This window comes from Harpia harpyja, chromosome 3, assembly GCF_026419915.1.
Source record: "Harpia harpyja isolate bHarHar1 chromosome 3, bHarHar1 primary haplotype, whole genome shotgun sequence".
NCBI classification, from domain to species: domain Eukaryota; kingdom Metazoa; phylum Chordata; class Aves; order Accipitriformes; family Accipitridae; genus Harpia; species Harpia harpyja.
The window spans coordinates 72,148,233-72,175,959 of NC_068942.1; the positions used below are offsets into that span (position 1 = coordinate 72,148,233).

Sequence of the window (27,727 nt, forward strand, 5' to 3'; positions counted from 1 at the left end):
CCTCCTGCAGGTCTCTAACTTGCTCTGCAAAGCTCATGGAGATCTTTGAGAGCTACTCAACTAACTACTAAATCCAACCAGGTGGTTTCAGAACGATGCTGGTCAGCTTAGCACAAAGAAGGGAACTGTAGAAATGGTGTGTATTTCTATTCTCCCATTCCCCGGGCATTAGGAATCCACGTGCTGAAGTGTGGCTGGCTGGACAAACATAATGCCAAGCCAACTGCTTGTGACCTGTTTAACAACATATGGTATGTTTTTAGAAAGAACATACAGAGGCTCTAGTTGCTGACAGGGCACCACAACAGAAAGGGAGAGTTCATAAAGTCTTATAGGTGACTGCTATTTTCTGTCCTGACTTAATGGATTGTTTAGTTTTTAGTATTTCTGGTAATGGGGCAATAGAGTAGGCTTCAATGGAGGCTTTCAAATGTACTCTGAATTTTTTTGCAAATGGCTGTCTGCTGATTGCAAGAGATTGCAACAGTAATTGGTGTGAGTAACCCTCCGCATGGCTGAGAGCAAGTCACTATTATGCACGCAGATCTTTTATCTGTCTTGCTGCTTGGGAGTTTCTGCAAAATTTAAAAAGCTTAAATCATGATGGGGAAACTGGTAGCTTTGCAGCACAGTCAACTTTCATTGAAGCATGATGCTCTGAGCTGTTGGCTGCTGTTTGGTAAACCTCTTCCACTGCCTTGTAGGAGTCGTCAGCGCTACCAACGCTGTGCTCCTACACTGAAGTAGTAAAATTTTGAAATCAATAATGCATGACTTGGCTTCTAATAATGCAACACAAACAAACAATTAGTTAAACAGCTGGCTTCTGGCTCTAAATGTATAATCGGAGTTAATTGAATCCTTGCTATTTTATTTAATCGTTAGTAACTACCTAATAAACTCTGGAGGTGATTAGCGGCAACACTAACTGCATTTGTCATCTCTCATGTCTGGGAAGATGAAGGTCTGTTTTCCAAACGAATCCAGGCTGGTATCAGGCCAACTACATAACAATGAAGTTCAGGTCAGTGCGTGACAAGCAAATATCTCACCTATGCTGGACCTGCACGACGCTCTGTTGGTTGAGGCTTTCTGAGCACTCTGAATGGGCAGAGTTGGCACTAACAGGGCATGTTCAACATCATGAACCCATCAGATCTAGTACCCAGATGCTTTTCACGGCTATCAGACCTCTTTTTTTAAGAGGTTGTAGTAGAGGTATACAGCTTTGTGTCTGATAGATCATCCTGTTTGCTAATGGTCATTGAACTAAAATATCCATTTTGGAAGTCTTTGCTATAAAATGCTATTAAATTGAAGCAAGCATATGCGTTAAATGTCTCCTTGAAGGGCACTAACTTAGAAATATTGACAAGTAATACCGATATGTCTCGCAACCTAGACTATTTTGGAATTAAAGCTAAAATATAACACAGTTGAGCCTCACCTGAATGTGGCCTTGAAGACACATTTTGTGGCACCTAATAAATAAGGTGTGTTAGATCGGCTGCTATGGCTGCTGTCTTGAAAGAGCCTTCCTTTCCTCTTTTCAAAATGCATTGTCTTTCATGAATCCCCTACATAAGAAACAGACGATGTTCTAAGTATGAAGTGCCACAAGTGTGCTTAATATAATGTCTTAAATTCAAAAGGCCATTTCTCTTAACAGTAAACTGGGAAACGGTGTGGAGAGCCAATACCAAAAAGAAATTTCGAGTTCACACCAATATGAACAGGAATGTTGGACTTCTACGAATCTTCCCAGGAATCACCGCTGCTGCTGTAAGTGTCACCACTTCATTTTGGAAGTGGGTGAAGTGATGCTTATATACTTGATTAGTTAGCTGAAGTAGGGAAGCTGCATTCTTTGTAGCAGTAGTCGGGGTTTTGGAGGGAAAGGAAAGGATCTGTCATCTTCTGAAAAATGTTTTTTGGAATATCAGAGCATTCAAAGACTATTTTCATATGCCATAAACTATTGATAAAAGCTTTTGAAATATCTTTTGTCTGAACCGGCTGGGCTCTGAAACTTAAAATTAATTTATCAGGGCTCCTGAATAGGTTAAGTGTGCTTTTCTAGAGAGGTGCAGGGTACAGTGACCATGGAAATGCTCTCTTGCTGCATATTGAGGCATATTAATAGAAGTCTTGTCAAAGAATACACAATATGGTGTGTGGAGGGGAGTGACTATTTCTACAACTCATGCTTCTTTTTTAAGGTTCATTTTGTCTCACACTGATGGTTAACATGACCCTCAGCATTCATACAGAGCTGAAAATGAGAAGTGGGATTTTGCTGCTGAAAATGAGAAGTGGGATTTTTTTTGCCTTTAGAAATTATTTTGCAGAACTGTGGGTTTAGGTAGATTTGTCTTTAAATTTTTGTCTAATACTACTTCCATTAAATTGACAAGTCTTCTGTGGCTGTTGCCATCTTAAATTGAATACAGTAGTTTAAGCAGCACTCCTCAATTGTCTTACCATTCTTTTTAGGTGAATATGAACAGATGGAAAGGCAGAGGGGTGGTATATTTCCAATAAAACTCCAACTGCATAGTTAGCCTCATGGGGGCTTACAGCGTATTGCATTTAGCATACGTGATCAGCAAGGAAACATCTAGGTTGTTTAAAATCTTTCTGAGAAGAGGACTTTGCTAGGCATTCTCTTACAGTGAGGCACAATAGCTACCTCATTAACAACTGACCCAGAATGTATTAGTGCCTTTTTTTTTTTTTTTTTCTGCCTTGAGTTAAATCAGTTGGGTTTTGAGTTAAAAAACTCCAGGCTTCATTAGAATGTTCTTTCCTGAAAGGTGAGACGCTCTCTTTCTTAGTTAGGCAGACATTTGTTAACAAAACTCTTTGCTAAAGTAACAAATCTGGGCAGGGGTGGGGGTTCTAGTCTCAATTAATAATTCTACATTTATTTCATACGTGTAAATCTACCTTTTTGTTCCACCATGGTGCAACAGTATAGCCTGTTAATGGCACTTGAACAATAGCATCCTTTTTCACACTGAGGTCATGACTGTAGAAAATAGTTTATTTTAAAATCTATACCTCTAGGAATTTTAAAGGAAGCTAGAGAGTGAAATTCTTGGGTTTTTAAAGCTTATTCTACAGTCCTAGTTACTGCAAATGGGGAGCACAGAAGGGCATGAGAAGACTGTAAGTTATGAGAGCCTCTAAGACTACAACAGGAATAGACCATTTTTAAAAACTGTGCCATACATGAAAATCTTAGTGTGACTTAAACACACCTTTTGTCTCTTCCCTCTCTTGTTTTTAAACAGGTAAAAGCGTTTCTTCAGCCTCCAATTGAGGGCATTGTTCTTGAAACTTATGGAAGTGGCAATGCCCCAAACAACAGAGAAGACTTGCTGGAAGAACTGAAGAAAGCAGCTGAACGAAAAGTAGTCATTCTAAACTGTACCCAGTGCTTACGAGGGTCTGTTAAAACAGTCTATGCAACAGGGCAGGTAAGCATTGTGCAATGATTTCAGACTCTACTGCTGTCTAAAAGAAACATCCCACTGATACAACTTGATTGTATGCTGCTAGTAGTCCCAGTGTATAAAACCAGTTATTGCTCATAAAATAACTATATCTGAAAAATCTTAAGCTGGAAGCATTTAAATATGTACCTACAAACAAGACCCTGCTACTCTTAGTCTGAATGGTTGAAAAAGTCAGCTCAAATCCCAAATTAGTGATTGCTTGATCCTGTCATGTGCAGCACTCCAGGATACCTTGCATTAGATTGGTAGTATCTCTCCAAAGGGATTCCACTGAGCTAGAAGCTAGCTTAGGGGTCAGATGATCAAATAAAGTAGTATATGATAGGCTAGCAATTACTTAGCTACAACATAAGAACATCATGAAAGCCTGCAAATCCAAGCAATATTCCAGATCACAGGTTTTTATTTGACTGGAGATTGGAGAACAGTATGTAAGGAAGTGTCTGTCTTGCAGAATGGAAATCAGTTGTGTTTAAACCATGAAGGCTAGCTTAAAGCAGGCTTTGTGTAGAGACTGTTAATATTCAGAGCATTTTATAGTGAGTTTCTTAATTGTGTATTAAGACATGACATCACTGGGACTAATAAGAGCTCAAAGCCATATAAGAGTTTGTGTTGCATGTGGTAGTGTGAAGGAAGCTGGTTTAACTGGCCTTTATAAAAAGGCTAGCCATTAAATAGCCAAGAAGCACTGCCAGAGGGTGACTCATCCCTGTTTTAGACACCTGGTTTTGTTGGGAGCAACCACCTGTCTGGCAGAGCCAGCCTCTTCAGTAACTGTAAGACAAACCTAGATACTCCTAGTCTGGTGCTGAAACCTGCCTCTTTTAACATTGGTTTTGACACAGCTTTAGATTATATTTGCTTCAAGAACACATAGTCTGTTTTGAGGAGAAAGGAAAGGACATATTAAGAGTTTCTATCCACCTCTTCAGTATCCAAACTCAGTATTTTCTGATATGGGCAGTCATTTGGGTGTTGGTAAAACTTTTGCATAACTTAATGGAGATGTTTTGAGAAGTATTAACTTCTGCAAAGATCCCGTGCTCTGTAGCAAATACAATAGGAATATATGAATTATACAGAACAGTTCACATGGAAGGTAGAAAGCAGTTAAGTCAATAAAAGACACCAAACTTATATTTGAAAAACAACATGAAAATGAAGCCTAGCTTTTATTTGGTGTTCTGCTTGAAATGAATGGCTAAAATGTATGGAGGGAAGAAAAAAACCTTTCCTATGCTCTGGTTAAAAGATTAGTAGACACCTCTAAAATGGCTTTTTGCACTCTGATCCAGACTGTTGATATGCTGAATTGAAAGATTCTGCTCAGGTCTTACTGAACCATGGAAGGCTGTGTGGAAACATGTTCACTTCTGGCTTCCACTGTTTATATAGAGCATGTATTATATTGCTTCAGCATCTATTGATGGAGGTTGTCCTGTTTTCTTGGCATCTTTTGAGGAGAATACTGACAGAGCCAAGTCCTACAAAATTACTTCATCCTTGTTCTTTCATTGCCTTCTCCTTTTCATAAGGAACTGCTCAATGGAGGAAGTATCATAGGTGAATGCTGGAAAGTTGCTGCAATGTTAACTTTACTTTGATTTTTCTTTAAATAAAACCTTTCACAAGTCTTTGCATATGGCTAGGCCATTTTTCACTCATTCAAGCTAGCCAGGTGGGTCAGCTGAGTCCCTGTTTTCCCTTGAAGTGTTTGTTTTAATTAACTGAATATCTGGCCTCTGATCCATCTACACAGCAGAAACTTATAATTGAGGGGACTTTAGGTATAAGAAGGAAGCTGGGAAATCCCTTCCTCCTCCCCTTTTTCAAGCCCACTGAAAAAGCCATAACTGTTCTTTGGCTAGCTCTGCAGTACAGAAAGTATTTCTCACCTTCTCTGTGTATGTTTTCCCATGGGACTTTTAAAAATGTTAGTCTGGGTCTCTTGGAGGTGGTTAATGAGCTGATTAAGGCTCTGTATCTTGCTAAAAATATTAGTTAAGCCACAACAAGTTTCAAATCTGAAGTTTATATACTAGGTATTTAAAAGTAAAATGCAGTGTAAAGAACTACTGCAAGATGCTTAACTGTGAGGCATCACATTATGGCAAAGATGATGATCTGTGGTTTAGAGAAGCCCAAGTGTTTGCCCAGGTACAATTTAGTGACAAGAGATCTGAAATCTCCTTTGTCTTTGCAGTCTTGGTCACTGTACGCTTACAGGGCTTGCTGACCACAGCAAAGCTCTTTCTGCTCTTTGCTTTGGTTCAGGTAGTTTATTTTTTTCAACTACCAGAAAGATAAGTTAAAAAGGTCATCTTTTTCAGTTGTTCTTGTCAAAACTGTGTAAATTACATATTTTAGTTGTACGTTCTAAATCATAAACTGCTAGCGCAGCCTGAAAGGATCTGAAAACACTCCTGCTGTGAGCAGCACACTGTAGTGCTGGAATTCATCCAAAGCAGTGCCCCATAAAAGAATGGTAAATATGTCTGTGTGAGAACAGCCTACTTGGCAATGTTCAAAATGCCACTGGGTTAAAACAGAGTAACTGCAGCTTTTCAATAAAGGGAATCTGACAACTCTGCAGATAGCTGATACAGACCTGTAACCTTTCCCTTTTAGCATAGTAAGTGACCGTGGCAAGCGTTTGGTTGAATTCTTCAATGTTATTGCATGAAAAGGAATTTAAAGTAAAAGTCGTCTTTATTCAGCTGGCTCTAGTATTTGCTTGGTATTTGATAACTAAAATTACAAAAATTACAGTGGCAGTAGGAGGAGCAAGGGACTGGAGGCACAGCTGCATACTGTATTCTGCGTAGCTACTCATCATTCATGTACATCTTCTGTACACGCAGGTATTTCTGAATGCTATGCTAATTGGAGTCATTATTCCTTTTTATTCAGACTCTCGCTGATGTTGGAGTAATTCCTGGAGGTGATATGACACCAGAGGCAGCCCTAACTAAACTGTCATACACGCTCAGCAAGAGTAAGCTTAGCTGGGAGGAGAAGAGGCAGGTAAATATTTCAGTGTGACCTTGAAAGGCTTTAACTTTCTCATCAACTGTGCTAACTTCTGCTTAGCTGAATGCCTTGAGCTTCTCTCTTGCATTTAAAAGCAATTGGTTCCAAAGCCATAATGTGAACATCACGTGCTTTTTTTTTTTTTTTCCTTAAGGAAAATACTGTTAGGCAACTGGGTGTATGTAGATCGGGAGAGAAAAGAATTCTCTGCATAAGTCAGGTGAAGACCATGACTGAGTGATAAAAATGCCATCTTTTAACAGTAGTAGTCTACCTTGGACATTTCTGTACTAAAAACCCATATGTGGAAATTCATATGGGAGACAGAATCCCAACCCTACTGAAGTCAGCAAAGATCTTGTCATTGATCTTAGTGTGGAAAAGATTTCATCCAACACTCATTCACACAAAGCTAATTCTGAAAATAAATATTGCCTACAGCCTCTTCCTTTACAGCATTACTCATGACAGTGTTAGATTTTGTTTCTCGAAGAGGAAGTACACTTTATAAATACATAAAAAATAGAGGATTATTCCAAGAACCAATTGTAACTGATTTTAAAATCATAACCCCTTTAACAATGTTCTTACTGTTCATTGGTGTTTAACCAAGGCTTTTTTCCTCAAGTTATATAGTTACATATCATCTTTCTTTTATACAAGGAACGTACAGCTCTGAATTAGATAGGGGAGCAGCAGTCTGCAGGAATGCATGTGTTTCTATGCTTGTATGCCATGAAATCATAATCCTGACACTTTGGGAGATGACATCATGATGAGTCATTCTCTAGACTTAAGCACTGCATGCACATGTGTATCTTATGATGGTGTTCTGTTTTTATTAAAACTGAAACAAATTTGATCACTATTTCATGCTCTATATCTTCCAACCAGTAGCAGCTGTTGAGACAAACATATTTGGGTACCTTTGATCAGAAGTGGGGTAGCTGGAAGTACCACTTACTGTGCTTAGAAACAGTTTCAGGCTCTGAGCTTTTGGCTGTTTGCTAAAGCAAGCCCTGGCTCTGAAAAATGAGAGGAGGAGGAGCTATGTGTTTCTTCTGTGAGGATGGCAGGAACATACTCTGTGCAAGAACATGCTTGACAGGCGACATAACACTGTGTGAAGAGTAGTGGTATTGCATGTGTTTGTGTATATACACTTTAGAAACCCAGGCTCTTCACTGATGCCTCTTTGGTACGCTCACTGGCCCTGGAACATATGTATACTAGGCTGGTTTTGGTTTTTTTTAACGCAGACTTTCATCTTCTTGCACAGAGGATTATTTGACCTGGGACAGGAGAAACTTTCCTAGCCGGCTTCCTGCCTAGGTGTGTGAGTTAAAACTTAATTTCAGATCCAGTTTGCTGAGGTGAGATAGCTGACTTACTCAGGTGAGGACTTGGTGATAGGACGTTTGAGGTACCACTGACACAAGGTACTCCTGCATCTTCATGTGCAGCACCTTTGGAACGTGCTACACAGTTTGTGCGGTGGTGCTGGGACCTCCTTTATATAGTGTGAAAAACAAAATAACTTTTGCAATTTCTTTGAGTTAAGCAGGATCGGTTTCCTCATTTGACTCATTGTTCAGACCCACAAACAATTGTGTTGGCACAACTAAGGGAGCAGCATGTTGCATTGCCTGGGCAGGAATGAGTGGTAGAGACCAGGAGAAGAAGAAAGCCTGGAAATATGTTGTCTGTGGCAATATCTTCAGCTAAACATATCACCAAACAATAGTCTCCCAAGAGACGGAAGCTCTCCTGAAGCTGGCGTGGTTATTTTAGGATTCTCTTTCAACACAAAGAAGCAAAGAATGTGCCCCCAGACACATGCAAATGGCTGCAGAGCTGGTAGGACTGAGTAAGGCACGTAGGGCTGTGCACTGGGTGCATTTAGCACAGGTGCCAATTGCTAAGGTTACCTGTGCAAAGCAATGATCTCAACCTGTCAAACTCTAAAAGTGCGCCAAAACAGTTGGTATCCTCTGAGTTGCATGCATATGGGACTCTTCCAGCAGACGGCTACAGTGTTGTCAGCGCTTGGAGTTTTTTTTTTTTAATAAAGGGCATGCCTAGACATAAGTAAACCTGGGGCATTCTTCCCTCCAACATCACATCTGTTTCTTGCAAACTTTCACAGTCCTGCTTTTTAAAATTCTAATTGAAATAACTACGTGCTTTATAGCTGCATCAGCAACATTTTGTGAAAGAGTGCCAGTATGTAAAATTGTCAGAATTGAGGAAACCAGTTGCTTTTTCTTAATGACTGGCTTCTCTCTCTGTTCTCGAGGTTTCCCAGAACTTGTCTTTTGGAGTATTTTCATTTCTTTATTGCCATATTCAAGTACTTTCTACATGCAAATTGGCTGACCTTTTTTTGGTTTGTTTGTTTGTTTGTTTGTTTTTTCCTGGTGATATCGGATGCACCCATCCTGCAAACTGTTACGCACCTGCTTTGATATTGAATGACTAGTACTACTGTATACCCTCTGCATTCAAAGCTGGCTTTATGGCCAAATTTTAACAAAATCAGGGCAAATGGAGCTGTTTGAAAATCCATTGAAATACACGACCGTCCACAGGCAGCACTGGGCTTTGTTTTGAGGCCTATGTATACAGTCTGTGTAGGAGTACTGAGGTTTGGGAATGCTGGCAAAAGGCAGCATTTCAGAATATTCTGGTCTTCAGCCTCACTCTGCTAATTACTCACTATCTTTGTGTTTTTAAGTAGGCTGTAGCTTATCCCACTAGGGAACTTTTGTCTGCATACTCTAAAAATTGGGGTGTTTTGTTATGTGCTTATTTTGGTTTCTTTGCTTTGGAAGAAAGTTTTATTTGCCTGTCCCTTCCCCCCCCCCCTTTGTCTTTTTAAACTTGCAATCTTCATGAGACAGTAACTATTTCTTTAATCTTTTGTCTGCATTCAATTAGTTTCCATAATTCCTCCAAACAATTTTCTAACTTGATCCTAAGGTTTTTTATTAGACTACTACCATATTTTTCCTCTGCTAACAAAGGATTTGATTGCTTGCTTTTCAGATGCTGAGTGAAAATCTAAGAGGAGAAATGACTGTTGTACCCACAGGAGCCAAGATCTCTCTGAGAGATAGCAAGTTTATTCAAGTGATTGCCAAATCTCTAAGTATCAGCAGCAAGGAGGTATACACTTAAATATTTACAATTGACCTCATGTAAAGCTGTAAACTCAGTTAAATGAACCTAGCTTAAAGATGAACAGCAAAGCTGAAAGCAAAATGGAACATTGGAGCTTTTTTTTTTTTTTTTTTTTTTTTTTTTTTAGTACTGAGTGTCCCAGCTAACCAGTTGGGTTAGGGAGAAAGGACACAATGACAAGCATAACATTAAAATGTTTTTAATTAAAAACATATTAACTTTTTTTTCCCCACTCTTTGTAGCCCCATATTGAGTTTATTTTCTTAGCTGGCTGGTTGCAATAACAAGCCTCAGACGGTTGCTCTAATTCAGGGTATCAATGATATGAAAAAGTGCTTTGTATTTTTGTGGTCAAATGGATTGACAGTTTCGAGCAATCTAAATAATAATGGGTAAAACAGCTTAATTGTACGTGAAATCATAGAAGGCTGATACTAAGGAAGCACTACACAAGCGTAGTGTGTGGTGTTTAATATTAGTCCTTCCCAATTGGAAAATCAGAAAATACAGTATTGGTTGTAAGATGCAACTACTTGCTTTTCTCTTGGCTAAGTTTCATGGGATGGGATTTTCAGTAGCTAATGAATACTGAATGTATGGTTCTTCTTTAGTAAGCGTGAGAAATGGGAGGATATTTAGGGGGCCTATGGGGCTTGTCAGTGGAGGTTTGGAAGTACAGGTTATACAAATATCTGAGGAGTCACATGAATAAAGTTGATCCAGTCTTGAGGAGTGACATGAATAAAGCTGATCCAGTCTTGAGGAGACTGGACTATATGGTCTGTTCCAACTCCTACTAGTGCTGTTTCTCTTACTGTACTGATGTGTAACTATGGCAGTACAGAGGTGGTAATTAGTGCATGCACCTTAAATGGTATCTATAGATATCAGGTAATTGTGGTATTGCCAGGGAGGAATATAAATCTTCATGGATGTGAGACCCACAAAATATAAAATAAACATGAGACTTCTTTCCTTCCAAGAACTAAATGCTACCAGCTTTAAATAACCAAATGACTAATTTGGAAACTTTACATGAAAGAAAGGGCAGTGTTTTTATGACTTGGACATCAATCACATTAGAGGCGAGGCTGATATTAAATGTTTAATTTTGTTTGTTTCTCAGGAGTTAGAAGCCGTAAGAGATGCATTAATTCCACCTTTGGCTTGTGCTGCAGCTAAACTGGGTGACATAGATGCACTAAGAGCCATAGCAGAAATGGTAATGTAAAATTAACAGTTTGTACAAAACATTAATTTTTTTAAATAGAGCTGTAAATGACGGGAGGAAGCTATTGCTGACTGGGAAGCAACTACCTAAGTCTTAGAATCAAAGTGCTTTGGCCAATACAATTGGTTTCTAGGCTACTCAGTCTTTGTCTTTCAAAACTGGTATGTTCTTTCCCCTATCTGGTTCTCAGCTGTTTATATTTTCTTTTGAACTGTGAAAGTACAGGTAGATTAAAATGCAAGTTCTTATCTGCTAACTTTGGAACACTTTAAAATGGTTTGTGCTGCTTTCTTTCGTTTAACTTTCTTTATGCATATTCATAGTATCCAGCTTTTGGATGTAAATCTGTCATGATTAAAAAAAAAAGAACTTGAAAATTACATTTAAGCAAAACACAGTGCAGTGCTAATTCAGGATTTTTCGTTCTCCCTATAGCTCTAGCTTGGGTTATACCTGAAAAAAGAAAAAGGCATTTCCCTGTATCATCTTCTATGCCTCTTTTTTTTTTTTTTTTTTTTTTTTTTTTTTTCCCCCTGTCCCTCTTTGCCTTGGTTTACCCTACTCTTGAGACTTTGGTAATGGGCCTCAAGAAAGGATAAATATATATTGAAAAAATAAGTAAAATTAGCAGACTATAGGCACAAACAGCTGTATGGTATACCACAATAAAGTGTGTATTTGAAGGGGCTCTAATGAGAATACGTGCAGAGGGGGGAACATGCAGAAGGTGAAATAAGTATCTTTACTGGTGCTAAAAAAAACACTACAAGATAGCCTTTAGGTTTGACAAGCTTAACATTTTGGTGGCAGAGTTAAAATGGGTTGTATGCATCTACTGTTGTACCAATAACTTAATGTGCAGCCATTATCTTTCTAGCATGTGAAGGATCTGTCTTTTTGCAGGGTGGAAACTTGAGCTGTGGAGACTATGATGGCCGAACTCCACTTCATATTGCAGCCTCTGAAGGGCACTTACCATTGGTTGAGTATTTGTTGACATCTGGTGCAACTGTTTATGCTAGAGACAGATATGGATCTACCCCACTGATGGATGCGATCAAGTTCAGGTAACAAAATTAATTTATACACCCCTGTATGTAGAGTTTATAAACCTTCTATCATTTTGGATTTGAAGTCTATCCCTGTGGTTTGGTCTTGTTTTGTCTCAGCATTCGTGTGTAAATGACAGCAGTTAAAATAACACAAACACATCATTTCAAGCCTAAATCAAAAGATTTTTTAAAATAATATGAAATAAGAGCAAACAACTTGGTATGCATGCAGAATTTTAATATAAGATAACTTATTGCTGCCTTCCTGCCTAGACTTGGTCCATAATATCAGTACTCCACTCTGTTATGAGGCTTCCTTATAAAACAGAGCCAAACTGATCACTCCTTTTGACTGTCAGAAGTGAGAATGCAGGACCAAGGGCTGCCTGTTTTCTTTCTGCCCTCCCCTTTCTCATCCAGACCAGACTGTTTCAATTGGCACAAAATATACCGGTAGGTTGACATGTTTTAATCTTTCCCTTCCACCAGTGCTTTCCTGAGTGTCTTGCTGGATGACTGTTTTTTTAATTTTTCCCTTCCGCCCACTCATAATTATATGGGATGGCTGCATGGCTCTGCCTGCTTGTGGATTTCCTCTTCCTGTTGTTCTGGATGTCAGCAGTTCTTGAATGGTAGTTATGGACGTGCAATTTACTGGTCTTTTCCATGTTGCATAGTCCTAAGGAATGGCCATAGCACAGAATTAAAAGTTATCAGTTATCAAAATTTAATTTTAAAATGCTTAGTTTATATAGCCTTGGGGATTCATAGAGCCATTGGTCTTCTAACGTGTTAGAAGCTGCTTGCCCTAATCTCTTCTTGTTTCTTTGATCCACTTTCAGCTCCTTATCTCCTATTTGGTCTGTATGATGGTGGGAGAGAAGCTTTTTTCTGTAAAGGAGCTTGGAGTGATAATATTTTCATGGTCTTCATGGATGTCTGTCCCCAGATATTCCTACAGCTTTCTAATGTTGACAAGTTCACCTGGTCTGTCAGGCTGGAGTTACCTCCATGGGAGGTCTGACAGTCCTGGTTTTGCATTTGCTGCAGGAATATCTTGAAGGCTTTTTCGGTGTCAAAGACCAGATGTAGAAAACTTAGCAAGCTCTATTAACTTGAGACTTGAGGTCCTGTGTGGCCACACTGTGCTATTGCCATATCTACTGCATGGTCCTCTATTGCTTTGTAGTTGTTGCTTTATCTCATGAATATGTAAGCCCTTCAGTGGCAAACCCTTAAAGTCTTAAAGCAAAAACAAGCCCAACAGCAAATCAAACAAATAACCCCGCAGTTGAATAGAGGTGGCTCTGGTCCAATGTGAGAAAATGCTAAAGCATTAGATACCATTAGATGTTCCTGCAAATCAGGCACCTACTTTTTTTACCGCACCCATCTACCGCCTGAGGAATTTCACATGAGCTTGTTGTTTGGATTCCTTAGCATTGCCACTCCTATATTAGACTCCTACTATGACTCTTAAGCTCTTTAAAACTGCACACCCATTTTGATATAGGGAATTGTAAAAGGAAACTGCACCATAACCATTTTCAGTTTCTCTTTTTGTTTCTACTGTTTGAATGAGAGGAAGAGTTGACTTAGAACTAATCTCATAAATGTGTATTTATGATCTGCTGTGTACTCACACTGCATTTCACGCTGATAAGCGTATAAAGGAGAATAGTAAAGACCAGACAGCTGTATATGTGTGTCATTAGATACCCACTAAAAAGATTTCTGCTACAGAAATATTTAAATTCTATTTATTAAACACTTGCATGCTGAAAGTGAACAGATTATCCTGATGCAGTGTACAAAGTTGCAGAGAGGGAAGGGGGAAAACTGATCTTAATGAGCAGTCAATGCTTTAAACTGTTTAATATTGTAACTTCCTCAATTTTACTGAGTATTGCATCAGCTTAATCCCATTTTCTGAGAATTAGTATTTGTTTAATTGCCATTTAACTGCAGTACAGTATCCACTCATCTTAAAAATAGCTTTCTTCCAGTCTTTCTGTCACATTTCTCAGTGGCTTGCCTTTTAACCTAGCATGCAAACCTATATAATGATGACAGATTTCTCTTTTCCATTTAATAATTTGTAAAGATGATCAGGAGTAATGTCTCTTCTTAAAAGCTTCTTAACATAGCACTGTCAGCTGGTAGACTAGCAACTTGAGCTATATCAATGATAGTCTTTTAAATTTTTTTACTTTAAGTGACACTTTCTTTGTTTCTTTAGATGGTAAAATGTGGAGTCCCTTTCTAAATAAGAAATAAACTACTGTATTTCCGCTTTTTCATTTGTAACTCTGCAATTTGTGTGTAGTCTCATTCACTTTATGCATGAAGCTGAACAGACCACTGTTAATTTAGGCCAGTTGCTTGATCAAAATTAGTAGCATTCCTTTAATTTCTTAGAGTACCCTCAAGGGATAATTCATTTTCAAAACAATAGAATAATATTTTTTAATGACAGAAACTCTCTAAGCAGGAAAATGTCTTGAATAAAAATTGTGTATATTTTATGTAGTAAAAGCACTTCCATTTACTTGTAGAGCAGCGGTAAAAGGTTGAAAATGGGGAGTTGCTCATACGGTGCTGTGAGAACATCAGATTAGAGGCAGTAAAATTACCTCCCACGTAAATAAGAATTTAAATACTTGATATTTTGCAAGGTTACATTTACATTACTTCAGGAAATCTAAGGCAGAGTGAAAATCTAACTACCACTGACTTCAGAAGTGCACTGAAGCCCATCCTTACAGTATTTGAGCATAAAATTCCCACTGATACCATGCAGAAAACCAAACAAGTGAAACTAAGCTGATTCTGCCATAACCATTCCAGTTGCTAGGGGAGCAAGCATTAAAAAGAATGAAGCCAGTCAAGTTTGGATATACATTACACCTGCATTTCTTTAAAGAGAGTTGGTGGAAGGTGTGCACCCTAAGGCCCCAATCCTGCAAACTCTTACATGCGTGTTAATTTCACATGTGTGATTCATCCCTTTTGAAGTTGATTCACTTTTAATAAGTGTCTGCCAAGTCAAGGCCTAAGATGATACGTACTGTACAGCACCTTGATTGCTGTGAATCCAGAACCCTCGTGAACTGGTAAAAGTCTTTATCTGGAACTCAAACTTTGCTCATAGCAGTGAATGTTGAAGACCGCACTGAATCATTTCTTTTGCTATTAATCATTTAAAGTATTAGTATACATTGGGGGTTTTATCTCCAGCATTATCAATTATGGAATCTAGCAGGGAGGAGACACTAGGAATACTTTTTGTCTATTTGTTTTTTCCTTCAGAGAGCAGATGAATGACAGTGGTAATATCAGAAGGCTGACTTAAGTAACATATGCAAAATAGCATTGTTTGTATAACCTATATCTGACCAAGAGCTACGGTTTGGTAATGGAGTGCACTAAGAAAAGGGGGAGTCATGAACAGTTCACAGGTGACAATAGCTCCTCATGGTTTTGCTTATCAGATGGAGCTAGACTGGACAAGCAGCTGTGCATCCCAGACTAACATGGTGATGTTGGCATTCCCTCTGTATCTTGAACTTTCATTGTCCAGCAGTTGCTCTGCTCTTTGGTTTTGTGCTGTCACCTTAGAATGGGAATTGCATTTGAACCGTTCCCAAGAAGTTCATGGCTCATGACATCAGCTGAACTTCAGATCAGCTAAACTGTGACCCTTGTGAGCCTTTTGTAAAGCTGCAGGAGACCAGCACTTAAAGAAACAACTTCTAAAGACAAATACCTCTCATGTGCCTAAGACATAACAGTATCAGAAAATTCACTGCCAGCCTCTTGAAATATGAATAATGCTCTTGTGGTAGGTACAAGACAGCAGAAGTGGTACACTGGATAGGGCTTAAGTTTCTGCAGAATGTAGATACTGTTTGAGTGCAAGTAGGAACAAGCTGTAGTGCAACTTAACCTCCTGCATAGTTTTTATGTTGAGTGATGGGAATGTGAGAGGTAGTCAGTTTGCTTTCTTGGACGAATCTGCTCTTCAGAGTCACAGTACTAAATTTAACACTTTTAAGTTGCATGTTACTAATTGTCCCTATTCTTCCTCTCCCTTACCCTTCCCTTAACAAGCAGTGGTATACAACACTTCCTCTTCTTCCCACCATACTGAGAAACATGATTTTGAGTGATTCCCAGTCATCAGGACACTGTATTTCTATTTAGAAATGTTTTATTGTAAGCATTTATTGTAAACACTGTTCGTTTCAATGCTTAAAGTTTTATTTTATTTCAAACCACTTTTTTTTCCTCATTTAAATTTGCTGTACTAAACACATGGGGTAAATGCCCCCAAATCTGTCTCTATCAAAGATTTATAGAGTCCCACTCAGAGTAGTAATGGCTGTGCGGCATAGGTGGGACACAAAGTCCCTTCTGGAGGGAATCTCGCTACCAGTGAGGAGTAAATAGTTACAATAGGGGAAAAGAAAAGCCTTGCTCTTCCCTGGAATCCAGAGATATGGACTTCATAGGGGGGAGCACATTGAGGGAAGATACCACACAACGTTACGTGCTTTACTGCCTTTTATCTTTTAGTGCTGTCCCATAGCATAGCTTTTAGTTTAAAAAGCGCTAGTTTCATGCTGTGATTTTGACTATAAGGTGGGAAATGAGGAATATTCCAGGGCAGTCATTGGACAGTAAGCACACGGTCCCTATGTTCAGTTTTGTACCCAATGTGAGCTTGAGTGAACAAACATGTTCTACTTTAATCTATTTTAGGTCAAATTTCTTTTCAGCTAATTACTGTTCTACTCAAGACTGAACTAAAAATTTCTTACATGTAGAATTCATTCTTCACTATAGATTAAAAAATAGGAAGCCATGCCATTATTTGCTGGCTCAAGGAGATGCTTGTGGATGACTAGCCATGCCATAAGGGACCCACCTGAGAAAATATTTTAGATAACTGAAAAAACTTGTGGCATGTGCTGTTCCAGCAATGCTTTGCCATGAAACGGAGAAAGATTTTTTTTTTTTTTTTTTGAGGCTGTCAATTGAAACAAAGTACAATTTTAAAAAAATCTGTCTGGTAGGTTAAATAACCTATGTTTGGAAAAGCAAAATGATTCCTATAGCATCTCTACAGTTCTTCATTTAGATTATAAATTAATATCTTACATGAAACATAAGCTTACATAGGCTTAATATGGATAACTGCAAAGTAACTTCTCATTCAAGATGGAGTTTCCTAAAAAGAGGCAGAGGGATTAGATAAGCAGTTTAGTCCAGTTCTAAAATGGAAAGGCCCATGGCTACCTCCAAGAAAATGCAAGTGATTAAGCAGAAAGTGTATGTGATCTTATTTTTTTATTTTTAATTACTACAGATGAGGTTTTAGGTACTGGGTTGGGAAAGCCCATATATTTCCTATTACAATGATATGCCTAACTCTTTATTTTGAAGTGTTACGGTATAGCAACTTAAAAGAGGAACTATGCAACTATTCCTGATCTACTGGTGTCATCATGCTCTTTCTGGAGAAAAAAACCTGTGTTTGGATTTGTAAACTAGATCATTTGTTTAGCAGTGGAGCACGCTGTCACCTCCTTTTTGAACCTAGTTCTAAGCCTTTCACTAGGTCACTTGTGAAAAACATATTTTGCACATTTTTCATCTGTCATGTTATTTTCTACCCACAACATTACCTTTAGGGACTGGCCTTTTCCATAGACTTTTTCAAGCTTCTGACTAAGGTATAGGAGTTGGCTGGTAGTGCTTAAATATCTATGTGTTCCTTTATCTCAAAGGAAAGGACAAGGAAGACCTCCTAAAGACTCTAGGTGGAAATAAATAATAAAGGTATTGGGAGGAAGGGGTTAGGAAAAGATGTGCTTTTGTGGGACATTCGTAAGAATACTTACCATAATTTTGAAGCCCTGAAAAGCTGATTAGCTTCTACATTAACCTAAAGATTCATTGCTTATCTCCAAGACATAAGTTTTATTTAAGACTGATATATATGGGCATTATATTCTGTAAAATACAGGAATGATGCTATGTAATAAATGTCCTCACTGTTTGTGTGTATTTCAATCACTGATATTTCAAGCGTTAAATTAAGCTAGCACTAAAATAAAGAAAATAAAAATTCTTTTAAGAGAAAGGGATGCATCCCTTTCATTTTCAGAGCTGAACTTACCACTTCCATGAGCTTAGCGTGTGAATGATTTTTTGATAGGGAGGGCAGATCTGTTTACTACATCTGTCACCTTGGAGAAGATTCATTGGTTCTGTGACAGTGGCAAATATCGTATAAGAACTTTCACTGACTGTGTATATGAGTAATGCTGGATTTAGGGGAAGAAAAACCTACTGGTCAAGACACTTTCTCTGTTTTTTCTATTCCTTTCATAAAGGCACATACAAGTGATTAATTTGTTACGAGAAACGGGAGCACACCTTTCAGGCCATGACTTGGAGAACATTGGAACAGTACTCTGCAGGTAAATGTGATAAGGTGAGGTGGCTCTAAAATCGGGATGGAGGGGGATGGTTTTTCAGAAGAGACTTGTAGAATTTAGAACAGTGCTTAGACGACTTCCAAGAAACAGTTGGGTCCCTGGCACATGACGTGGCTACTTCTGTGCTAGACTAATAATGAGGAAAACAGTGTAGAGATGAAATTAAGAATCAATTCTGTGTTGGAGCACCAGTAACTCGAGAGCTCCAAAGTAGGGAGTATTTTGGGGATAAGTGAACTAGAAGCAAATATAGCTCATTTTTTTCCAAGCACTTTCACTGAGGAAGGGTGAGGAGGAAGCTGTGCAAGGTGTCATTTAATAGCATCTCTATTTGAGAATAAAGCTGCACATATTTTTATTTCTTAAAATCCACTTTTCACTTCAATGGGAATGGCTTTTACTCTAACTAGCATATAACATCGTTCTTAAAAATAACTAAATGAAATAGACAAATGGGTTTAACCCCAAAACTTTTGAACAATTGCTCACCATCTCTGTATTTAATTTTAAGACGATATAATACTCTGCTAAAGCTGTTTTTCCATACAGTTGCTTTTAATATATAAGGTGGTTTAATGATATGGATATATATTATGAAAAGAAATAGATGCTTGATTTTATTTTTTCCAGTACTGGTCCTGAATTACAAATTACTCTGAAAATTGTGAGAAGGTTTCATGTATTTCCTAAAATTACTTACTGTTTTTACTTCATTTCTTCTCTTCTTCTCGAAAACAAACAAAAAAACCCCCAAGTACCAGCCTTTATATCAGGACTTGGCAGGAAACCATGAGACTTGTAGGGACCAGCCAGTGCTGTATATTGTCTACAAAACAAGGTCAAGGTAAAGCTTATGTGTGTTCTGTATAGAGACTGGACTCTGTCCTTTGAGTAGTTCTGGAATCAAGAAATACTAGCAGGAGTGTTTCCATTGTCATAACACGCTCAGAGGAGACTGGGTAGTAAGACTTTTACCATGACGTTTCCCAGGGCACTGCAAGTGATAGGACAGAACTAAACCCTTGGTTTGTGTAGTTTCCATCTGCCAAAAAGGCAAGGGGAGTGGCTTAGGGAATGACATTCCTCTGCAAATTAGTTGGCCCCTTATTTAGCCCTGGTGCCACATGCAGAACCAGTTTGGCTACCTGACCTGGGAGTAGTATGTCAAAAAAAAAAAAAAAAAAAAAAGAAGAAAACAAGGGTCCTTTAAACAAAACATGGTTCTAATGCAGTTTGTTACAGCATTTTAAGGAATATCGTACATGCTGCATCTGTATTACACGATCTCCTGATGTTCAAAGCGGATATTTTGATAATAAACATTTACGATATTGTGAACTTGCATCGATGGTAATAAGTTTAGTATAAAAACAATGTAAATCTTCCAAACAGAGGGCAGGAACGCACATGCGTGCAGAGGCTGAATGAGGACTCCGTGCAGAGTGGCGTACTTGGGCTGAGAGGGGAAGAGGTTCTCCCACCTCAGTGCGGGTCAGGAGCCAGGGCTGTGGTTCTCTCCCGGCCGGCAGCTGGAGCAGCAGCCGCAGCCAGAGGCATACCCACTGACAGACGTCCTGCGTGGCCCATACCAGGAGCACAGCCAGCCTGAGGCAGCGGTCAGGCTTTGAGACAGAGCTGAAGTGTCTGTGAGTGGTGGCTCTTCCTTACACTGCTCCTGCAGAGCTGTAGGGCTTTCTTTCCTCTAGCTGTTTTAGAGGGCCTGGCATAGCTTTTGCACCAAAGCGGACTTTTTTCCACAGAGCGTTATTCAGGTGCCTAAAAGTTATTAAATCGGAGGTACTGGTGTTTGTCCTCCTGCCAAAATGTCTCAGATACTTCTTCGGGAGTATCCTCAGATGACCTGACTGATACACTCATTTTTCCAGCATGCTCGGGCTCACTTCTCAGTCCTACCTCTTACCTCCTCCTTCTAAGCCGCCTTTTTGCAGGCACTGGCACCTTCACAGTAGTCAATGTGTTCACGTGGTCAAGCTGCTTATAGAACAAGCTGTTGATAACATCTTCCCTCTGCCTAATTCGAACTATTTTCTTACGTATCTTCTATCTTGTAATGTGCCTTAAGCTGCAATTTGTACCATTTTGAATTTGTCACCAAGGCTATATGTCAACTTCTTGGGGTTTAGAAGGACAAAGCTGCTTGCTTTCTGATAAGCTCTGGGTTCCTGCCCATAGCTAACTTAACTTTTTTCTTCCATAGAGTTCTCTCTGAATTAGAAGCTATAATCATGTTTCCCCCCTTGCTACTTACCTATTCTCAAACAAACTGGCTTTCATAGAACACAAAAATCACTGTTCGTGGTCTTTTCATACTGTCTCCTCAGCTTCCTTGTGTTTAGACTCATGATTTTAGAATAGAATAGTTCAGTTGGAAGATTTTGGAGATAAAATAAAAATAAATGTGCTCCTTTGGCATTGGTGATGTTTGAGAGGGAAAGGAGTACCAACCAGAACTGAGAGCTGGATGGTATCAGTAGGAACTCTTGTGTAGGAAGTGGAGATGCACATAGGTGCAGACAAGATGATCTAGTTATTAAATCTTTCATGGTTTCATTTGCTGTTTCTTTTTCTAAGTGAGAGGGGTTAGTCTGATTTTTAGAATCTCTTTATTGATGTTCTGTATCTGGTTCATGCCTTTGTTTTGAAATGAGGAAGAGATCTCAATGTTAGTAATCTGTTAAAAATGCCAGAATCTCATCTCATATTGCAGTAGTATTGTCATCTGTCTGCAAAACCAAACCATGATGAGATAAATTGGGACACTCAGACTTATTCTGAAGGCTTGTCAAGTTCTGGAGTTGGTAAACAGTTGCTTTGTGTTTGTTTTTTAAAGGAAAAAAGCCTGTATAGAGATACTCTGTTCAAGTCTGTACTTCACAAAATTAAATAGGGGCATAAAGTCAAACCAACTTTCTCTTTCATATTCTTAGATTTCATAAAATGATATAATATACAAGGATGCAGCCTTTCAAAATTAGCAACTTTCAGAATAAGGTGCCTCTTCAATTTAACATAAACTTGGCGGGTAAGGCTGGGGGAGGAAAGATAAATATGCCTCTGCAGGAATTAGGACCAAGCTTCTAATGCCTGCTATCTTTCAAAGTCTGTTTTTCTCAACTGAGAGAGATGTGGAGATACTAGCTAAGAGCAGCACTCCCAAATGTGCTCAGGATAGAACAAACGATGCCTTATGCTGGACTTTTAACTTGCTTTTTGAGGATCTGAATTTAAAAAAAAAAAAAAAAGAAGAAAAAAAATATTTTTCTCTTCTGTCAGGGTGATGATACACCTAAAAAAAAAAGGGGGGGGGGGGGACTTTTTCCTGATTGCTTTATGTAGACACTGAAAAAGGAGAATTGCTGAAAAAACAGAGCTTCATGTCCCTGGGAAAGATGAAATTCTAGTACCTGAGGAAGCAGGAGGGAACCCCAAGGTGTCATTTCACTGTACTCATTACTTCCCAGATCCAGAACTGCATTTGCCCTTATCCTTCTAAACCCTCTGAGACCTGAGCAGCTTTGCTCCTGGTACCTTGACAGTAACAGAGCACCCCTTAAACAGCAGCTCCTGTAACTGAGTTAGCTTGATGCTAGTGTGATGGGAGGCACAAAATCAGAGACCATAATTGTATTATCGCTATTCTTGATATCTTAGCTCTGTCATCATCGTGGCTACATTAGCCGTGCTGAAACTGTGAAATGGGTACGTAATCATTTTTTCTATATGTAAGAGTATTGATAGGCAGCATACCTGGGATTATCTGCTATAAAAGGTATCAGTAAGAGTTTAGTAAAATGTGTTAAGTAGTTCTTTGTCAACAAAGCAGGTTTTGAACATCCCGATAAATGTATATTGAAGTTCTTTTTATTCCATTTCATGATACAGAAATGATGGGCTTGCTGCTTAGACAATGCACTTGTAGCTGGAATTGCTGGCATAAATACCTTTGAAAAAAAATACAGAGCAAAGGTCCCTATAGTGTATGTTGAGAAGTCCTGCGTATATATTTGACTATATGGAGTATGCTTACAGTGTGTAAAGGAAATACGGATGCGTATGGCTTGGCTACAGTGATCTGGAATTGAAGAAAATGTTTTGTGGTGTTCTTGATTATAATCAATTTAGTGAATAGTAGGTATCTCTATTTAGAGTGGTATCTACATTTTCTTGCAAGCTACATCACTTTTTGTTCTCTGGGTCATAGTCTCCATAGAATACATTTCTCACTTGATCAGTAAATGGCTGCTGCAAAATTGAAGATACTTCTGTGTATTTGGATTGCTCTAATGTCACCGAAGGAGACCACTTCACAGATTTGACCTCTGGCAATGTGGGTTAAATTGCTCTTTCTGAACAGGTGCTATTAGGCAGTTACTTTTCAAGTGCGTGCAGTAGTCCTTGTTTGTTGCTTACAGTGATGCTAGCTGAATTTCCCTGGGTATGTAGGTTGGTAATATTTCTAAATTTGCTGGTCTTTGCCCAAAATGGTTTCCGCTTTGCATGCAGCTGAACAGTGTTTGGGAAATACAGTGTTCTCCTGTCCTGTGTTGGAGATGCTTCTAACTCTCACTTGCTAGGCAGGCTGTTTGTTTGTTTGTCCCTTAATTCTGGGACCTTCCAGTGCCAACAGCAAGAGACTTGTCTTTGTAAATAAAGATACGTCTTGTGTTCCAGAAGTGGCTGCTAAGCAATTTCTTCTCTGCTTTACTAATGCTTACACTTTATTAATGTTTTTACTTTTTCCTGCAGTTTCGTTAAGGACTTCCCACTGAGCTTCCTGTTAGACTTCCTTTGCCTTCCTCTGATTCCTTATTGCTTCTGAGGGCCCTCTTTTTGTGATGGCATTTTTCATTAATGATTTATTGATCCTTTTCTTCATGATGTCACACTGAAGCACTGTTAAACCTCATAGCACCCCACTGCCACTTCCCTGTCCCGCAAAGGCCCCAGCTGTACGTCTTCTGCCCTGTCTCAGGGTTGGTGGGGTTGTGTGGAGGAACACAGAGACAGTTTCTTTCCCTTTTTGTGCCTAGTCCCTGGGACTGCTGCAAGCAAAAGCCTCTCTCTGACTTTCTCCTCAGACTGCTGCAATTAGAGGCTTCCACTCCCCTGAAAACATTTTTTCAGGTACTTAAGAGATTTAATCAACAACAGAAGTGATTTCAGCCTAGCAGAGAAGTGAATGTTGCAGTCCTGCTTTCATGGTTTTTTCCATAAACTTACCTGACTGTCGGCCCCTTGTACCTTCCAGCCTTCTCCACTCTCCACCAGGTCTGCCTGCCTTGGTTTTCATACCTAGGAGCCCGTCACCATCCTCCATCCCTGCTGCCAGCAGCATGCCTTTCCCCCACAGTGAGCACTGTTTAAGGCAGCAAACTCTGAACTTAATAAGTTTGGGGAGGGTTCCCCCTCTCTTAATGAGATTCAGCCTCACTTGATGATTATCGGCATGGTTCTGCTGAAACAATGTGTGAGCGCATGGCAAGCTTGGGTCTGAAGCCTGACAGATGTTGGTATCTTGAGAAAACTGAAGGTAGTTGTTCAGCATGTCCACAGGCTTGGTACAGATGGTCATGCTTTTGCATATGTACAGGCTGCTAGCCCTTCTTTTACCAAAATAAAGTCAAAAATGAACATAAAGTATTATGGATGAGACTATCAGCAGATGTGCAAAGAAACAATCTGGTGTACATTCCTCTGAAAACTTTAACTTGCTTATTTGTATACGATTCATTTTGATCCTTGCTATTGCTTGTTATACATGGCAGATAGAGGTCATCTTTAAAAAGCTTTTTTTTTGCTTGCTGCCCTTTTAAATCTTACACATTATCTTATAAAACTCAAAAAAATGTAGCTGTTACTGTCCAAATGATATCATGTAAATATGCTGTCATAACTTCTGATAGCAAACATAGTTATGCAAACTTGTGAAGGGGGTTTCCTAATGGTTTTAAATAGGGCACGCTGATTGCTAGAACATCTGCTTGTGCTCTCACTTACTCAGCTGCATCTTGATTTAGCTATTGCCCTCCCCCCAACTCATTTCATGAGATAAATATTGTGTTGTGAAATATGAAACTGCATGACTTTTTTTCCCCTTTGGTCACAGTCACACCCACTATGTGAAACTAACCTGTTGTAAGTACTTATAGCACAGCCCTATTAATTTAAGGAACTGATTCATCAAGCTGTGTTGCTTGCTCAGCTATTCAAAGTTGTTGTAATAGTGTTCCTTTACTTACCTCTTTACCCTGGCAGCCATGTTGAGCCTGTTCTGGTTCAGCATTTGGCTGCTGAGCTAATTGACAGGACCCAGGAGCACACTGAAATGGACTGAAAGATTTAGAACGAATATTAATTATTTTTTTTCCAGCCTTACAGCTAAAGGCGATGTGGATGGGCTGTATGCCTGGTACCTAGCTGGTGCAGACCTGAAGCAAACTGGTTATGATGGCAGGAATCCCCTAGAAGTAGTAAGTGTGCATGCGGCTGTACTCTGTATGGTATACTAGCTGTGTGAGTAATAACGCACGCTGTCGGATAATATTAGTTTGGGAAAAGTAAATGCTGCTTTGGGGACTATAAACCGGATTAGAGTTTGTTACAAACTCAAGTCTGGTGCTGTTCTGAAGTAATAAATTGTTGGAGCCAGAATTTTCTCATCTATGTCAGAGGAATTAAAATTTAAATTGGATTTTAATTATGTTGTGGTAACATACTCTTACTTCCCACAAGTAAGTATTTGCATGTCCTGGTGCACAGGATGGCAGGATTTATTCATGTTTCTACTTATAGGCGGAGGCTACAGGGCTTAAGGACGTTCTTGACTTCTTTAGACAAAAGCAGTAAAGAAGGTAAAATCTCATTTTTAAGTGCTAGATTTCTGAAATGTATGGATCAGCATACACATGTATGAAGGGGGATTTTGTATTTAAGCCCTAGTTCACCCTGGGGCATCTGGGTTCAGCTGCTGTCCCTGCCTTAGTTTCTGATAAGACTCTGAGCACTTTAATCCTTCTTCGTAGAGCAGGGCTGATGTTTATTCTGCTTTCTGCCTGAGCCTGGAAGTGCTTTTTTATGGTGCGTTCCACAGTGTGGTTCTGAACTTGGTTGGGAATGTAAAAGCTACTAAAATAAAACCACTGAGGGCAACAATGTCTTGTTCCGTTGGCCTGTTGCAATAAATTGCTCCTCTCTCTCGCTTGCATTAGAGAGGAAATGCCTTTTATTGGGCACTTTGCCAGGCCTGGTTTTCAGGGTGCTGTGCCCACAGCACCAGAGCGTACCCTTCTCCAGTAGAGCTGTGAGGCAATCGCAGCCATTCGGCTGCATAGCCTCCCACTCGGGAGGTGCTGCTGCTGTACCTACAGCATTTCCACCTGTGCTCTCCTTCTAGCTTTTAATGGAACACGTCACACCAGCCCATCTTCTAGTGAAGCACAGTCAACCACCACAGCAAACATGGGGCAGATTCTTAACAGACAGGAGTTAGTCGTACTACACACATAGGCTGCAGAAGGCTCCCTTTCTGCAGAGAGCTCTGCGGAGGGCTTCGTCCCCCTCCGGGCACAGCACACAGCAGTGCCCTGGCCTCCCTCTTACGCAGACCTTAGATGTAGCTGCCTGGTTCTCTGACGTGGACTCCCAGCATGAATCTCTTTTGTGCTGCTAACGTACAAGGTGTGTTTCCCTAGCTGTGTGCATGTGAGGCAAGTATGAGCCTCGTGTTCAAAGCATCAGATCTGACAAGTCTCTCTATAAGAAACTTGTTTGGGCGTTTGACCTTCTCCGGTGCTGTGCTGTAACTGGAGACATTTAAAACACTTCCCATTAATTTCTCAGAACTCCTTTCTGATGCAATACATTGTTGATTTAGGTATCTCTTCTCCAATATATTGGCAAGTCTAATCCCAATTTAAATATTGGGAGGCGATGATCTCCTTTAATAAAATTACACAAAATTTAGTTAAAAGTTTTGCTGCATCCATGGCTACCTTGTCTCTTGTGTGTCCCATTTGATCAATGAGAGTGAATTCATGTGTATGTAAGTGGGGAACTGCAAGTGGAACAATAGCATTTTTTCATCACTGTGTACTGGTCTAAATGAACATAGACAGAATCAGGCATTTTTTGCTTTCCTGTACAAGTTTTGGGGTTTTCTTTGGTTTTAGCTGATACAGAAGGATTAGATAAAATCACAGCCTTGAGCATTTAAATGGGAGTTTTCCAGTGTCCAAGATAAAGATGCTAAAAATACATTCATAATATGGGTTATGTTGCAAAGGGATTTCCATTTTCAGTGAAATATGTCTGCAAAAGTCACTTTTCTTTTGTAAGTGGGGAGTGAATGTGTTAAATCTTCAACTCCTACATGGATCATCTCTTAATTCCTTTGGACTGAGCCACCAGTAGTGTAGGCAGTTTGAAGGAAGTCTTCAGTACTGCATAAGAACTTGCTTGACAGGCTACAAGGCAACAAGATTTTGGATACTGCCTAGTTCTAAACATCCATTTTCTCTTTCTCCAGAGGCTGTAGAAGATGGTCACTCCTCTTCAGAAATACCAGCTTTGAACATTAATGGTGTTAAGCCATTATGGGAGGAAAAGATGAAAGGAACAATGGTAGCTGCACTTGGAGCATACAGGAAAGCTAGAGCTTAGAAATATTCTTTGTTTTGGATCACATTAAATTCTTACTGATTTTCTGAAAATTATTTGTTGCTTTATCTTCTAATCACTTTTTTTGAAAAGCATTTTTTTTTTAAACAAGTGAGGCTGGAATGTATTTACTGTACAAGTTCTGTTTTTAAAGAGGCCTTTTGAATCTTCTTATGTTAAATCAATGAGGACAGTATTGCAGGCATAGCAAACGGAAATGCTGTGGTGAATTCATACCAAGAAAAAACAGTGGATTGTGCATTTCTGGGTTTCAACTAATAAAATCTCTGAGGAACAATGTTGGTTTCACTTTGTCTGTTTTTTGCAATGGCTTTTATCACTTCAGTTGCAATTACAGCAATTGTGAGTGTCAGTGCAAACAATTGAATCAGTCATGGGCATCTGCCTGCAGTTGTGTACTAATCTTCACCAATGTGTCACTATAAAACCTCACTTAAAATGAGTAGGAGGCAGATGCCATAAAGCATGTTTGTGGGACTGTCTAAGTGAATTGATTGTTTTGTTTCTAATAGC

At 39.3% G+C, this 27,727-nt stretch overlaps 1 protein-coding gene across 3 annotated transcripts in view; it reads left to right on the forward strand.

Moving 5' to 3' along the window:
• Positions 1–27,491, forward strand: part of ASPG (asparaginase) — a 49,433-nt gene extending 21,942 nt beyond the window's left edge. For 2 of the 3 annotated variants that reach the window (XM_052783336.1, XM_052783334.1), the window contains exons 7-16: positions 1,670–1,782; positions 3,294–3,479; positions 6,432–6,545; positions 9,597–9,716; positions 10,858–10,953; positions 11,866–12,029; positions 18,413–18,499; positions 24,909–25,008; positions 25,331–25,389; positions 27,063–27,491. In XM_052783336.1, the coding sequence (XP_052639296.1) occupies positions 1,670–1,782; positions 3,294–3,479; positions 6,432–6,545; positions 9,597–9,716; positions 10,858–10,953; positions 11,866–12,029; positions 18,413–18,499; positions 24,909–25,008; positions 25,331–25,384 (1,034 nt within the window). In that variant the 3' untranslated portion in view covers positions 25,385–25,389; positions 27,063–27,491. Of the gene's footprint in view, positions 1–1,669; positions 1,783–3,293; positions 3,480–6,431; positions 6,546–9,596; positions 9,717–10,857; positions 10,954–11,865; positions 12,030–18,412; positions 18,514–24,908; positions 25,010–25,330; positions 25,390–27,062 lie in introns of those variants that run through there. The other variant, XM_052783335.1, reaches the window with a different exon arrangement.
• Positions 27,492–27,727: the final 236 nt, after the last annotated feature.